The sequence below is a fragment of the Ceratotherium simum genome, chromosome 3 (assembly GCF_057802395.1).
Source record: "Ceratotherium simum simum isolate JZ-2026a chromosome 3, ASM5780239v1, whole genome shotgun sequence".
NCBI classification, from domain to species: domain Eukaryota; kingdom Metazoa; phylum Chordata; class Mammalia; order Perissodactyla; family Rhinocerotidae; genus Ceratotherium; species Ceratotherium simum.
In genome coordinates this window covers 27,654,140-27,666,653 of record NC_141902.1, presented here as the reverse complement: position 1 = coordinate 27,666,653, position 12,514 = coordinate 27,654,140, and the positions used below count along the sequence as shown (strand labels likewise).

General features: G+C 40.3%; 2 protein-coding genes across 2 annotated transcripts in view; one reads left to right on the top strand and one right to left on the bottom strand.

Annotated features, from left to right (window-relative positions):
* The window catches only part of RPGRIP1 (RPGR interacting protein 1), a 59,198-nt gene extending 56,279 nt beyond the window's left edge, over positions 1-2,919 (top strand). Inside the window, exon 24 of the mRNA XM_087424124.1 lies at positions 2,727-2,919. Coding sequence (XP_087280250.1) covers positions 2,727-2,863 — 137 coding nt within the window. The 3' untranslated portion in view covers positions 2,864-2,919. The remainder of the gene's footprint in view (positions 1-2,726) is intronic.
* Positions 2,920-3,112: 193 nt separating this feature from the next.
* SUPT16H (SPT16 homolog, facilitates chromatin remodeling subunit) overlaps positions 3,113-12,514 on the bottom strand; it is a 37,852-nt gene continuing 28,450 nt past the window's right edge. Inside the window, exons 22-26 of the mRNA XM_004421275.3 lie at positions 12,221-12,390; positions 6,111-6,240; positions 5,332-5,461; positions 5,116-5,193; positions 3,113-4,435 (exon numbers count right to left, since the gene is read on the bottom strand). Of these exons, the coding sequence (XP_004421332.1) occupies positions 4,290-4,435; positions 5,116-5,193; positions 5,332-5,461; positions 6,111-6,240; positions 12,221-12,390 (654 nt within the window). The 3' untranslated portion in view covers positions 3,113-4,289. The remainder of the gene's footprint in view (positions 4,436-5,115; positions 5,194-5,331; positions 5,462-6,110; positions 6,241-12,220; positions 12,391-12,514) is intronic.

The window sequence follows — 12,514 nt, the reverse complement described above, 5'->3', positions numbered from 1 at the left end:
ATCCCAGGCGCGCACCGACGCACCGCTTCTCTGGCCATGGTGAGGCGGCATCCCACATACAGCAACTAGAAGGATGTGCAACTATGACATACAACTATCTACTGGGGCTTTGGGGGGAAAAGAAAAAAAGGAGGAGGATTGGCAATAGATGTTAGCTCAGGGCTGATCTTCCTCACACACACACAAAAAAAGATTCTTCATTATATTCCTCTAGTACCTTTCCAACTGTGGCAGTGGGCAAGTTATTTAACCTTTCTGGGCCTTTTTCCTCAACTATAAAATGTGAATAGCAGTTCCTATGCCATAGCATTGTCCTGGTGCTAAGGGAGTGCTTAGGTGAAGGATTAGGGGAAGATTAAGTCAAGTGCTTAGGACTGTGCTTGGCGCAAAGCAAGTGCCATCTGTTAGCTATTTTCCAACTCTCACTCCCAATTTCTACTCCTGTCTGCATTCCCTAAACATGCCGCTCTTCCCGACCTCCAGTGCCCTTTGTGCGTAAGGAAAATCCCTTTAAGCCTTATTCTAATGACCTCAAAATCCCTTAAGCCAATGAATGTTTCTTGATTTTTGATATTTTAATCATCAACAGAAAAATTTGTAGTTATTTCCTTATTATGATCTCCCTCCCTGTTGATCTCTCTGATTTTTTTTTTTTTTTTGTGAGGAAGATCAGCCCTGTGCTAACATCTGCCAATCCTCCTCTCTTTTTGCTGAGGAAGACTGGCCGTGGGCTAACATCCATGCCCATCTTCCTCCACTTTATATGGGACACCACCATGGCATGGCTTGCCAAGCGGTGCGTTGGTGTGTGCCTGGGATCCGAACCGGCGAACCCTGGGCCGCTGCAGCGGAGCACGCACCCAACCGCTTGTGCCACCGGGGCAGCCCCGATCTCTCTGATTTTAAAATGAAACTCTGCTCTCTAGTCCTGCAGCTGCCTTCTATCTTGTCATTTCAAAACTCAGCTCCTTATGGGCCGGCTCTGTGGCTTAGCGGTTAAGTGCGCGCGCTCTGATGCTGGCGGCCTGGGTTCGGATCCTGGGAGCGCCCGGAGGCACCACTTCTCCGTCCAACGCGAGGCCGAGTCCTGCGTACAGCAACTAGAAGGATGTGAACCTATGACATACAACTATCTACTGGGGCTTTGGGGCGAAAAAGCTGAATAAATAAAATCTTTAAAAAAAAAAAAAAAAAACTCAGCTCCTTGAAACATTGCTGAGTGTTTCAACGGTCCACAATACTCTCTATTTCCGCACCTCTTATACTCTTCAATTACGATCAAGTTCCCATCCAAGCACGTTTCTGACTGTTCTTACCAATTTTCTTAATTGTCAAATCCAATTGGTTTTCTTTTCTTTTTTTTTGGTGAGATCAGCCCTGTTCTAACATCTGCCAATCCTCCTCTTTTTTTGCTGAGGAAGACTGGCCCTGGGCTAACATCCGTGCCCATCTTCCTCCACTTTATATGGGACGCCACCATAGCACGATTTGCCAAGCGGTGCCTCGGTGTGCGCCCGGAATCCGAACCTGCGAACCCCCGGCTGCCGCAGCGGAGCTCGAGCACTTAAACCGCTTGTGCCACCGGGCCGGCCCCCCAGTTGGTTTTCTTACTCGTCCTACTTGACCTTTCTACACCTCTAATGTCATCGCTCAGTCTCCTTTTAAAACTGTTCTCCCTTGGTTTTTAGGCCATTTTGACTTTCCGTATCACTCTCTGGGGATCCTTGTTTCCTTTGCGGGTTCTTCTCGGGTCTAGTCCTTTGAATGTTGGATTCCCTCATTTCAATTCTTGGCCTTTTTTCCCTCCGTATACCCTTTTCCTGGGTGTTTGCATCCACTCTGAGTTCTAATTATAACCTAGAAATGATCTCAAATCTAGGTTTCTAGACCAGACTTTTAATATAAGCTAGACTTACAGCAGACTAATAGTCACTACTTCTATGTTCCCTTAGCACTGCAAACTCCCCCCGACTACAACTTTGTACTGTATCCTCCTACGCATCATCTAGTTCGTCATCCACAATTAGAATGGTCATCCTTGATTCCAACCTTCTCCTCACTCCCAACATTCGAGCACTACAATTCCATGTTTTACCTCTTAAATGTTCTGCATCTGTCCCCACCTCTCCACCCTTTTACTTCAGATCCCTTCATTTCTCTCCTGAATTACTGCAACAGCCTCATAACTAACCCCCAATCTACTTGTGCCCCCTTTGAATATATGCTCCAAATACTAGAGTCATTTTTCTAGAACCCAAATAAAATCCGTTATTTCTAATACCTTCAGTTAAAACCAAATTCCTTAGAGACAAACAAGGCCCTTATGATCTGGCCCCTGTGTACGTGTATAGCTTCATTTCTGCCACTCCCTGCAGTTTTCCAAACTTGTCATGTTCTTGTTTTGGCACATGCTTTGAACATCTTTTGTTTTTTTTAAGACTTAGCTCAGGAATTTCCTCCAGCAAGCCTTTTCCAATTCCTCCATTCCGGGTTAGGTGCCTGTTCTGTGTTCCCAAAGCACCTTGAATTTTCATCACGGCATCTACCACACTGCACTGTAAGGACTGTTTTCCTCTCTCTTCCACTGGACTGAGTCCCCCTAGGAAATGAGGTAGTAACTTCATTTTAGTATCCCCAGCACCTAACATGGCAAAGAAGACCAGGTATTTAAGTGTTTAATTGAATGATGCTGCTACCTGACATGTTTCTTTTTCCTTTCCCAACAGTTGTTAGCCCTGAAGATCAGGCTACCCCAATAGGAAGGCTGAAGGTGTCCCTTCAAGCGGCTGCTGCCCTCCATGCTATTTACAAGGAGATGACTGAAGATTTTTTTCGTGATGGAACAAGTGCTGTTCCATTCTAAACTCTGAGGGAACCATAGTAAAAAGTCTCTTATAAAGTAACTTGCTATACCATGAATTTGGTTTACTGTGATGTCTAGTATCTCTCAACCTAATGATGTAAGTTTAGAATGATCAGTTCATTTTTGTGAGACTAGCTGGGTAAAGGCATTATTCTAATGCCTTAGCACATTACCAGGCAAGAAGCAGGCTTGCTTTCAGGAACTGCAAAAGAACTGTCACAAAAGGTGAATTTACAAAAACGAAACAACAACAAAAAAAACCACAGTTTATTTATCTTTTAGTTCTTCCAAAATTGAAAATATCAAGTCCTACTGCTAAGGAGAAAAAAACAAACAAACAAATAAAATCCGAGACCCCTCCCCCCCCCTTCTCTTAAAGTCACAGAACACAGAAGGAACTGCAGTGGGACAGGTGGGTGCAGAGAACCAGGAGGGGGAGGATGGCAAGATAAACTCCCCGAATACTTAAAAAGCTGTTCAACAGAAACTGTGATAAATACAGAACAATGCAAGACAAGTAAAAATAAGGAGCAGCAGTGACGAGAGGCTGTGTTGTAGATGTGGCCTCCCTTCCTCTTCTCTTTTCTCATCAGGGTATTCTAGGCCCAAGGCATGACTTGCCCCTTCCAGATCTAAATGTTGACTCCTTTAAGCCTCCTTCTAGACTCCACTAGAAGCAGTATGTGAGGCATAACCATTCTTCCTCAGATATATCAAAAAAGAAACAGTGGTAATTTTGCTTCTACCATTGTACCATGTGTGAATTTGTAAGGAAGATGAAACCAAACCAGGGAGTGTCACTGCTTCTTATGTCTTCAAAGGCAGCAGAAATATCTCAGAATCTGCATGACGCAAGAAAGCAGGAAAACTCAGACGGAGGTACCAGCCCAATCTGCCTCACTAGCTCAAGTTGTATGGTTTATCACAACCATTAGCAAATTCCAAGAACCTTTTCTTGAGTACTGCAAAGATGGAACTTAGAGATGTGAAGAAGGTCATGGCAGTATGCAGGATCGAATCTGCTGGTCAAGAACCATGGTACAGATAGTTAAGGGTCACCTTGTACCAATGTCTTGGAAATATAGCTTTGAGACATCAAAGAATAAGATGTCAGAAGCCATTGATGTCCTGGCAGAAGGTGACAGGAAGAGAGAGGAATGAAACAATATTTATTAACAGCGGAAGCCTCTGCCCTTCTTCAAGAACACCTCCTCCCTTGCCATCTGGATGGGGCCATTGGCACGTGTCCTGGTGGGCCTGGAATTCCCCGAGTAGATTGGTCCACACAAATGGCCCCCTAAACCCATAAACACAAATGGCAAAACTTCAAAAGAAAAATAAAAAGGAAAAATACAGTTTCTATGTCATGTAAAATTTTCAGGGGTTGGCTGGAAGAAGAATGGAGCTGAGGGCCAAAGTTCAGAAGTTACTTCCTCTTTTTCTTGGGAGGTGCAGAGCTGTGTCTGGAACCACGGTTAGAGCCACGGCCTGAACTGTGCACAGATGCCTTCCTCTTCCGGCTCATACTTCGACTCTGTTCTTCTTCTTCCTCATAACGACTTTCACGGTCCGCTAAATAGAAGAAAGAGGCATTACTAGTTAGCTATAGGTTAGCTCTAGGTACCCACTACTACTGGATAGCATGAAATAGTACAGAGAATGTACTTTGGAGTCAGACCTAAGTTTTAATCTTTACTTAGTCACTTACTAGTTGTGTGACCTTGGGCAAGTACTTAACCTTTCTGAGCCTTGGTTTATTTATTTATAAAATGGACAACTGTTTTTGGATTAAATAAGGTAACCTATGCAAAGTACCTATGACAATGCTTGGCATACGATAATATTTTCTTTTCATCTTTAACTTATATTTGGTGTTTGGTTTCAGAGTAATTAATCTAGCACTACAAAAATATTCCTAACCTGGAAGAGGCCCAGAAAGTTAGACTATTATAGGCCTTAGATTTGAAAACTGAATAGCCTAATTCTGGAGCCTTACAAGACTATGTGGCTATCATGGCTAGGGGGCCACTGGGGGCTTGAGCAGATGAAAAAAGCAGCCAGAGAAGCAGTCATGGCACCTGGAGAGTATGGACATAGCCCAGACTTCTTTTTCTCCTTTGGTCAGTGAAGTCGTAGCTGTGGCTCCATGTCAGTTTTAGAGTACTTTTGTTATTCTTACTAGGCTACTAATATCTCAAAATGTTGACATTTGTGCCTCAAAACATAAAATAAAACAACAAGAACAAATTTACCTTTTCGGGCTTCTTCCTCCAGTTCATCCCAATCCTTTCCACTTTCTTCTTCACTGCCCAATGATTCCTTGGAATAGTCTGGAATAAAATTGATTAAGCATTAGTCGTTAGACAGGAATGGAAGGGAATGATAGAATTCTTTCCTTCTAAGAAAGTAGTTTCCAGAACTGACTTTAGATTAGGAAGCCATGAAAACTTTTCCCTATAAAGACTAACCTGATTCTTCAGCTTCTGATGAATAATCTTCATCACTATCCTCCTCCTCTTCTTCATAGTCATCCTCTGAAGGATTAAAAGTCTCATCTTCGATTTCAGACTCTGAATCCCCCTCCTCTGCATCACTCCCCTGGTGAGTTAGAGTGAACATAATACTATTTACTGTTTTTTTTTAAACATTCACTTTATTAACTTAATGAATTAATTCAATGCAGCACACCAGCATTTCTATTTTACATGAAAAAATAAAACAAAACAAAAAAACACCTGAGTAACCAAGAGATAAAATGACTTATTTAAAATCATCAGTAAGGTGCAATTATTAGATACCCTAAATATCTAATTCATATTTCTTAAAGATTCACTTCATCTTTCCTTATCCAGGAAATTAACCACAAATACTCTTGATAACAATGCATTGTGCAAAAAAAAATTAAATAAATAAAAAAAAAACCAATGCATTGTGCAGAGGTGGGAGGACCATTTTTTAGAAAACAATTTTCACAAAATTCCCTGAAGAATTTTTTCCAAATATTAAGAAATTCACTGAAAGAACAGTTTTTATAATTTGAAAGAAATGTTATCAGTGGCTACTAATGCCCAGCTCATTTACCATTTACCTGTATAACTAATTTGGAGAAACAAAAATACCAAGATGTATTCAGAGCTTCTCCCATTTGATCTGGTCCCTTATGTACTATTTATATGGCATTCTCCCAACTGCACAAATGATAATGGGCAACACTATGTACCAGAAAAGAAACCCCACACTCACGCACCTCACCCTCAGGCTCCAGGAAAGACCAGCCACCTTGTTCGAAGAAGCCCTCAGGGTCATCAACAATGGTCTTCATGATTTTAGTCCAGTTGAGGGACTGTACTCCTTCTGTGTATTTCAGGTCGCAGGAACTAAGAGAAATAACATTACAAAGTCAAAATCAATATTCTATATTTTCTGAGAATGTCCTGTGTCATCTTGGTCATTAGCATCTCTGAAGAGCAGGTCTTCTCTGCACGATGCCACCAGAACATGCCCAATTTCGTCTCCCAGGGCACCAGCCCTCACGACAGAGCAACATTCCAGCTGAAGCCAGCTTTGTCTCTCAACCAAGTAAATCTGAGCTCACCCTCTCTCTCTTTTCTATTCTCTTCCTTAAGCACCAATTTCCCTGTTCCTCACTTAGAGTTCCCTCTTACTCATCCATGCTTTCCCCTCTCGGACTCCACTCTTATTTGCACATAGGTCTCAACTCATAACCACTTCTGTGATTCTTATGTTTCAGCTCTGATCATTCGTATTCGTGCAATTAAGACATAATGACAAGCTTCATTGGCCCTAGCTTCCCTTCCTCAACCTTCCATTGCTTTCTTATGTCTTGTTTATTTGATGCAAGATCTATTTGAAGGTGACAGGAAGAGAGAGGAATGAAACAATATTTATTAACAGTGGAAGCCTCTGCCCTTCTTCAAGAACAAGTAAAAATAAGTAGCAGCAGTGACGAGAGGCTGTGTTGTAGATGTGGCCTCCCTTCCTTTCTCTTTGAAAGTAGGGATGAATTTGTTTTTAGTACGAGTGCCCTGTATTAAGAAGATGCTCAAATGACTTTGTCTTATCCACTTCTGTTGAGAGCTGAATCAATTAAAGTGGGTGAGAAAGAAGAGAAGAGAAAACCAAAGAAATAACAACACAAAGCATCACAACAAGAAACCTTCAGCATAAAACCTGCCAGAGAACCACTGGCATGAATCCAGTAGAAGCAGTACACTGAACCTTCTGCTTCTAGCCATGATGGAGTAACAAGGACCAGATTTACTTTTCCACCTTAAACAACTAGAAAACCAACTAAAATATGAAACAACAGTTTTCAAACACTGGATAAAAAGTTCAAGACTACAATCCCTGAGAGAAGGAAATTAACAAGCTTTTGTTTTATAACTCTGCTCCAGTTTGCTGCCTAGAGGCAGTTCCCAGGCTGCTACGCAGGGAGAGAGAACCCAACCAGAACCTGGTACTCTGTGGAGTTGAGAGAGAGAGTAGGATTTGGGAGGCTGAGATAACTAGAATTTGTGCGGCAGAGCACTGAAGGATGGAGTGATAGAGAAAGCTCTGGAGACGTGCAGAGGGATCCCCTCAAGTCTTTGGCTGAAGGACTGATTTGCACACACGTGAGAGGGAACTAACTAGAACTGGGCTAAGATGCACTGGAAAGCAGGAAGCCAGACAATTCCCAGATCTCACACAGAACTGGAAATAATTCCTGTTCCCACCAGCTTCAGTGGAAAGACCTCATAACACACAGGGAATCAGGTGGAGTCCTCAGAAGAGTACTGCCTCAGCAGGGGAGCCAATTAGCCCTGGACTAAAGGCTGTCCTGAACCAGCACCAGTGACAGTGGAGAACAAGTCTTGAAAGATCAAACAGAATCCAAGTAACTTAACTGTATCCTGGAATAGAACCTAAAAAAATTAAAACAACAAAACCTAGCATCACAAGATGTGGAGTCATAACGTTTGGCAACCAATCACAAATTACCAGGCATACAAAGAAGCAGGAGAAAAATCAACCAACAGAAATAGATCCAGAAAATACAAGATGATGGATAAAGTAGCAGACAATGATGTTAAAAAAGCTATTATAAATATGCTCTATATGTTCAAGAAAGAAGGAAACGAAGATGATGAGAGAAATGAAGAAATAAAATCTGTTATTAGTCTTCAAAAAAAAAAAGAAGGGACTGAGGAAAGAGCAAAAATATCTGAAGCATAATGGCCAAAACATTTGCAAATGTGATGAAAACTATAAACCCTAAGAAGCTCAATGCACACCAAGCAGAATAATCATAAAGAAAACCACATTAAAGCACCTAGTAATCAAACTGCTTGAAACCAGTGATAAATAGGAAATCTTAAAGCAACCCGAGGAAGAAAGATAATCTGTACAGAGGAAGAAAGAATCACAGTAAATAGCTCATTAGAAACCCAGCAAGATGGACGACAACGGAGCAACATCTTTTAAGTATCCAAAGAAAAGACTGTCAACTTAGAATTTTATATCCAGCAAAAACATCTTTCTGAAATGAAAGTGAAGTACTTTCAAGAAAAAAGCTGAGAGAATTTGTCACCAAAAAACCTGCGCCTCAAGTACTAAAGAGGTTTATGAGGCAAAGGAAAATTAGAGCAGATAAAGGCTGGAACTACACAATGGAATGAAGAGTACCAGGAATGGTAAATATGTGAGTAAACAGAAAAGACTTTCTCCCCTCCATTTGTAAATTAAAAGATAACTGGTTCAGGTTAAAATAATGACCATAAATTGTGGAATCCATAGTATATTAGAAGTAAAACGTGTGACAATAATAGCAGATGGGATAGAAGAAGGGAAGAAAGCATAAGAACCTTCCAACAGTAGTGGTGTGCTATCTGAATGCAGACTGTGGTAACAGGTCTATGTAAACCTTAGAGCAATCATTACAAAAGTAAAACAAAGAGGTATAGGGCCGGCCCGGTGGCTTAGCGGTGAAGTGCGTGCGCTCCGCTGCTGGCGGCCCGGGTTCGGATCCCGGGTGCGCACCGACGCACCACTTCTCCAGCCACGCTGAGGCCGCATCCCACATACAGCAACTAGAAGGATGTGCAACTATGACATACAACTATCTACTGGGGCTTTGGGGAAAAAAATAAATAAATAAAATCTTTAAAAAAAAAAAACAAAGAGGTATAACTAATAATATAGAATCATAAAATTAATCCAAAAGAAGGCATAAAAAGAGGAGAAAAGCAACAAAGAACAGATGGGAAAACAAACAGCAAAATGGTAGATTTAGACCCAACTATATCGATAATTACATTAAATGTAAATGGTGTTTTCAGCAATCCAATTAAAAGGTAGACAGTCTCAGAATGGATTAAAAAAAATAAGACCCAAATATATGCTGTCTCCAAGTAAGCCACTTTAAATATAAAGTAATGTAAGTTAAAAGTAAAAGAACAGAAAAAAAGATGCCATGGAGACACTAACTAAAATAAAGCTAGAAGTCTATAGTAATATCACACCAAACAGATTTCAAAACAAGGAGTATTACCAGGAATAAGGAAGGACATTTCACAATGATGAAAAAAGAAATCAATAAAATTGATAAATCTTTAGCCAGACTGACCAACAAAAAGAGGAAATAAATTATCAATACGAGGAATGAAAGGGAACACCATTATAGACTGTACAGATACTAAAGTTGATAACTGAGATGAAATAAACCAGTCTGTTGAAAGACACAAGCTGATTCTACAATTTATATAGACTAGCCAAACAATAATAGCTAACTTTGAAAAGAAACAAAATTGGAGGACTTACACTACCTGATTTCAAGACTTACTATATAGCTACAATAAACAAGACGGTATGGTATCAGTATAAGGGGAAACATATACCAATGGAACAAAATATAGTCCAGAAATAGATCCTCTCCTACATGGTCAGTTGATTTTTTTTTTTGACAAAGATGCCAAGGTAATTCAATGGGTAAGGGATAATCTTTTCAACAACTGATGCTAGAATAACTGGCAATATATATGCAACGTATGAAACTTGACCCTTACACCACAGTAAAAAATTAACTCAAAATGGATCACAGACCTAAAGATAAGACCTAAACCTATAAAACTAGAAGAAAACAAAAAATTTTTATGGCCTTGGGTTAGGCAAAATTTATTAGATCAGACATAAAAAGCACAAATTACAAAAAAAAAGTTGAGCAAACAGATTTCATGAAAATTTTACAATTCTGGAGTTTAAAAGACACTTAAGAAAATGAAAAGGCCAAGAAACTACTGGAAGAAAATATATGTAAAACCTTCAAAATATATTTGAAGAAGGACTTGTACCCAGCCTAAAGAATTCCTACAACTCAGTAACAGATTTTCAACATGGACAAAAAATATGCAGACATTTCATCAAAGGTATAGAATGACACATAAGCATATGAAAAGGTGCTCAAGATCATTAGTCATCATGGAAATGCAAACCAAAACCACGAGATGGCACTACACACCCACTATAATGGCTAATATTAAAAAGACCAACACCACCAAGCGCTGGTGAAGATGTGGAGCAACTACAACTCCCACATATTGCAGGTTTTCCAGCCACTCTGGAAGATGATTTGGTAGTTTCTTATAAAGTTAAACACAAAGTTAACCATATGACCCAGCAATCCTACTCTTAGGTCATTTACCCAAGAGAAATGAAAACATATGTCCATACAAAGACCTGTATATAATGTTTATAGCAGCTATTCATAATAGCCCCCAAATGGAAACAAGCCAAATGTCTATTAACTGGTAAATGGGTAAAGTATGGAATATCCAGACGCTGGAATACTCCTCAGTAATAAAAATGGATTTAATACTGATGCACAGAACAACTTTGAAAAATTTCAAAAGCATTATGCTAAGTGAAGGATGCAAGATACAAAAGATTATATACTGTATGATTCCATTTATATAAAATTCTAGAAGAAGCAAAATGTATAGTGACAGAGACCAGGGATGGGGATGAGGGGACTGACTATTAAGGAGTATGAGAACTTTTAGGAGTGAAGGAAATATTCTGTATTTTGATTATGATGGTAGATACAGGACTGTATACATTTGTTAGAACTTATCAAATCATATACTTAAATTGGTGAATTTTATTACATGTAAATTACACCTCAATAAAGCTAATTTTAAAATGTCACATACACTGACATATAATATTTGTGATCCTATATCACCTACCTGTACATGTTTCTTAGGAAAATCCTTATGGAAACAAATTTGTCTTTTTCTCAGTTTATTTCTAAGCTCTCAACCCATTTCTTTTTTTGGGGGGGGTGGGGGGTGAGGAAGATTGGCCCTGAGCTAACATCCATGCCCATCCTCTTCTATTTTGTATGTGGGACGCTGCCAGAGCATGGCTTGATGAACAGCGCGTAGGTCTGCGCCCAGAATCTGAACCTGCGAGCCCCGGGCCGCTGAAGCAGAGTGTGTGAACTTAACCACTATGCCACCGAGCTGCCCCCTCAACCGATTTCTTAAGAGGAGATTTATGTTTATAGCACCTCCCCTTCCCTGATAATGGTGGGGAGGGGCAGAGCAAACTATACTCCTGGCTACTAAACCTCACCCTTTACCTAGGGAGTGATATCTCCCTATTTATTGGAATTCTGGTACTTCCATGAAAAACTCTTTTGGCTGAAATCTGAGTATATGAACATCAAAGGCACAAATAGGGGCCGGCCCCGTGGCGTAGCAGTTAAGTGCATGCACTCCACTGCTGGCGGCCTGGATTTGGATCCTGGGCGTGCACCGACTACACCGCTTGTCAGGCCATGCTGTAGCGGCGTCCCATATAAAGTGGAGGAAGATGGGCACGGATGTTAGCTCAGGGCCAGTCTTCCCCAGCAAAAAGAGGAGGACTGGCCTGGATGTTAGCTCAGGGCTGATTTTCCACACACACACACACTAAATAAATAAATATAAAAAAAAATTCTATCTTATCTTTCAGTAAAGAGAGGAAAAGATAGAAATATGCCCCCACTTTTTGTAAATATTATTATACGTGTGTGTGTATATATATATATCTTTTTATACACGTATCGAGTAGTCAAAAAAGATCTCAGACAATGATTTTCCCTGTTTAAGTACCCATAAACTACTGTTGGGTATTCAGGAAAAAGTGAGTAGCTTTCCATCTAATAGATCCCAAATTTTCAAGTCCTGGCCTATAACTCAACCCAAAGGCAGTCTCACCTTAAGTACATCAGTAGATTTTTATGTACAATACACCACACTTATATTCTATAATTTGGGTTCATGGGGTAAATGGGAGATTGCTGGCAGATTTACTTACTTCAACCATTCCTTGATGGGGTCAAGAGAGGCCACAGGAATGGCGTTGATCATTGTCACTTTCTTGCTGTAGTCCTTGTAGACGATTACCATATCAAAGTTCTTCAGGTGAAACTGGACCCGCTCAAAGTGAATCAGCTCCACTTCATCCAAAGTCACCACAAACGGTGGCTGTCAGGCAGGAACTACATCATTATCACATAAATACTTACCCTAAAGCACTAGCATTTTCAAATACTTTCAGAATCTAAATCACTGTGCAAAGGATAACTGAACTGTTTTGCTTTTTTTTGAA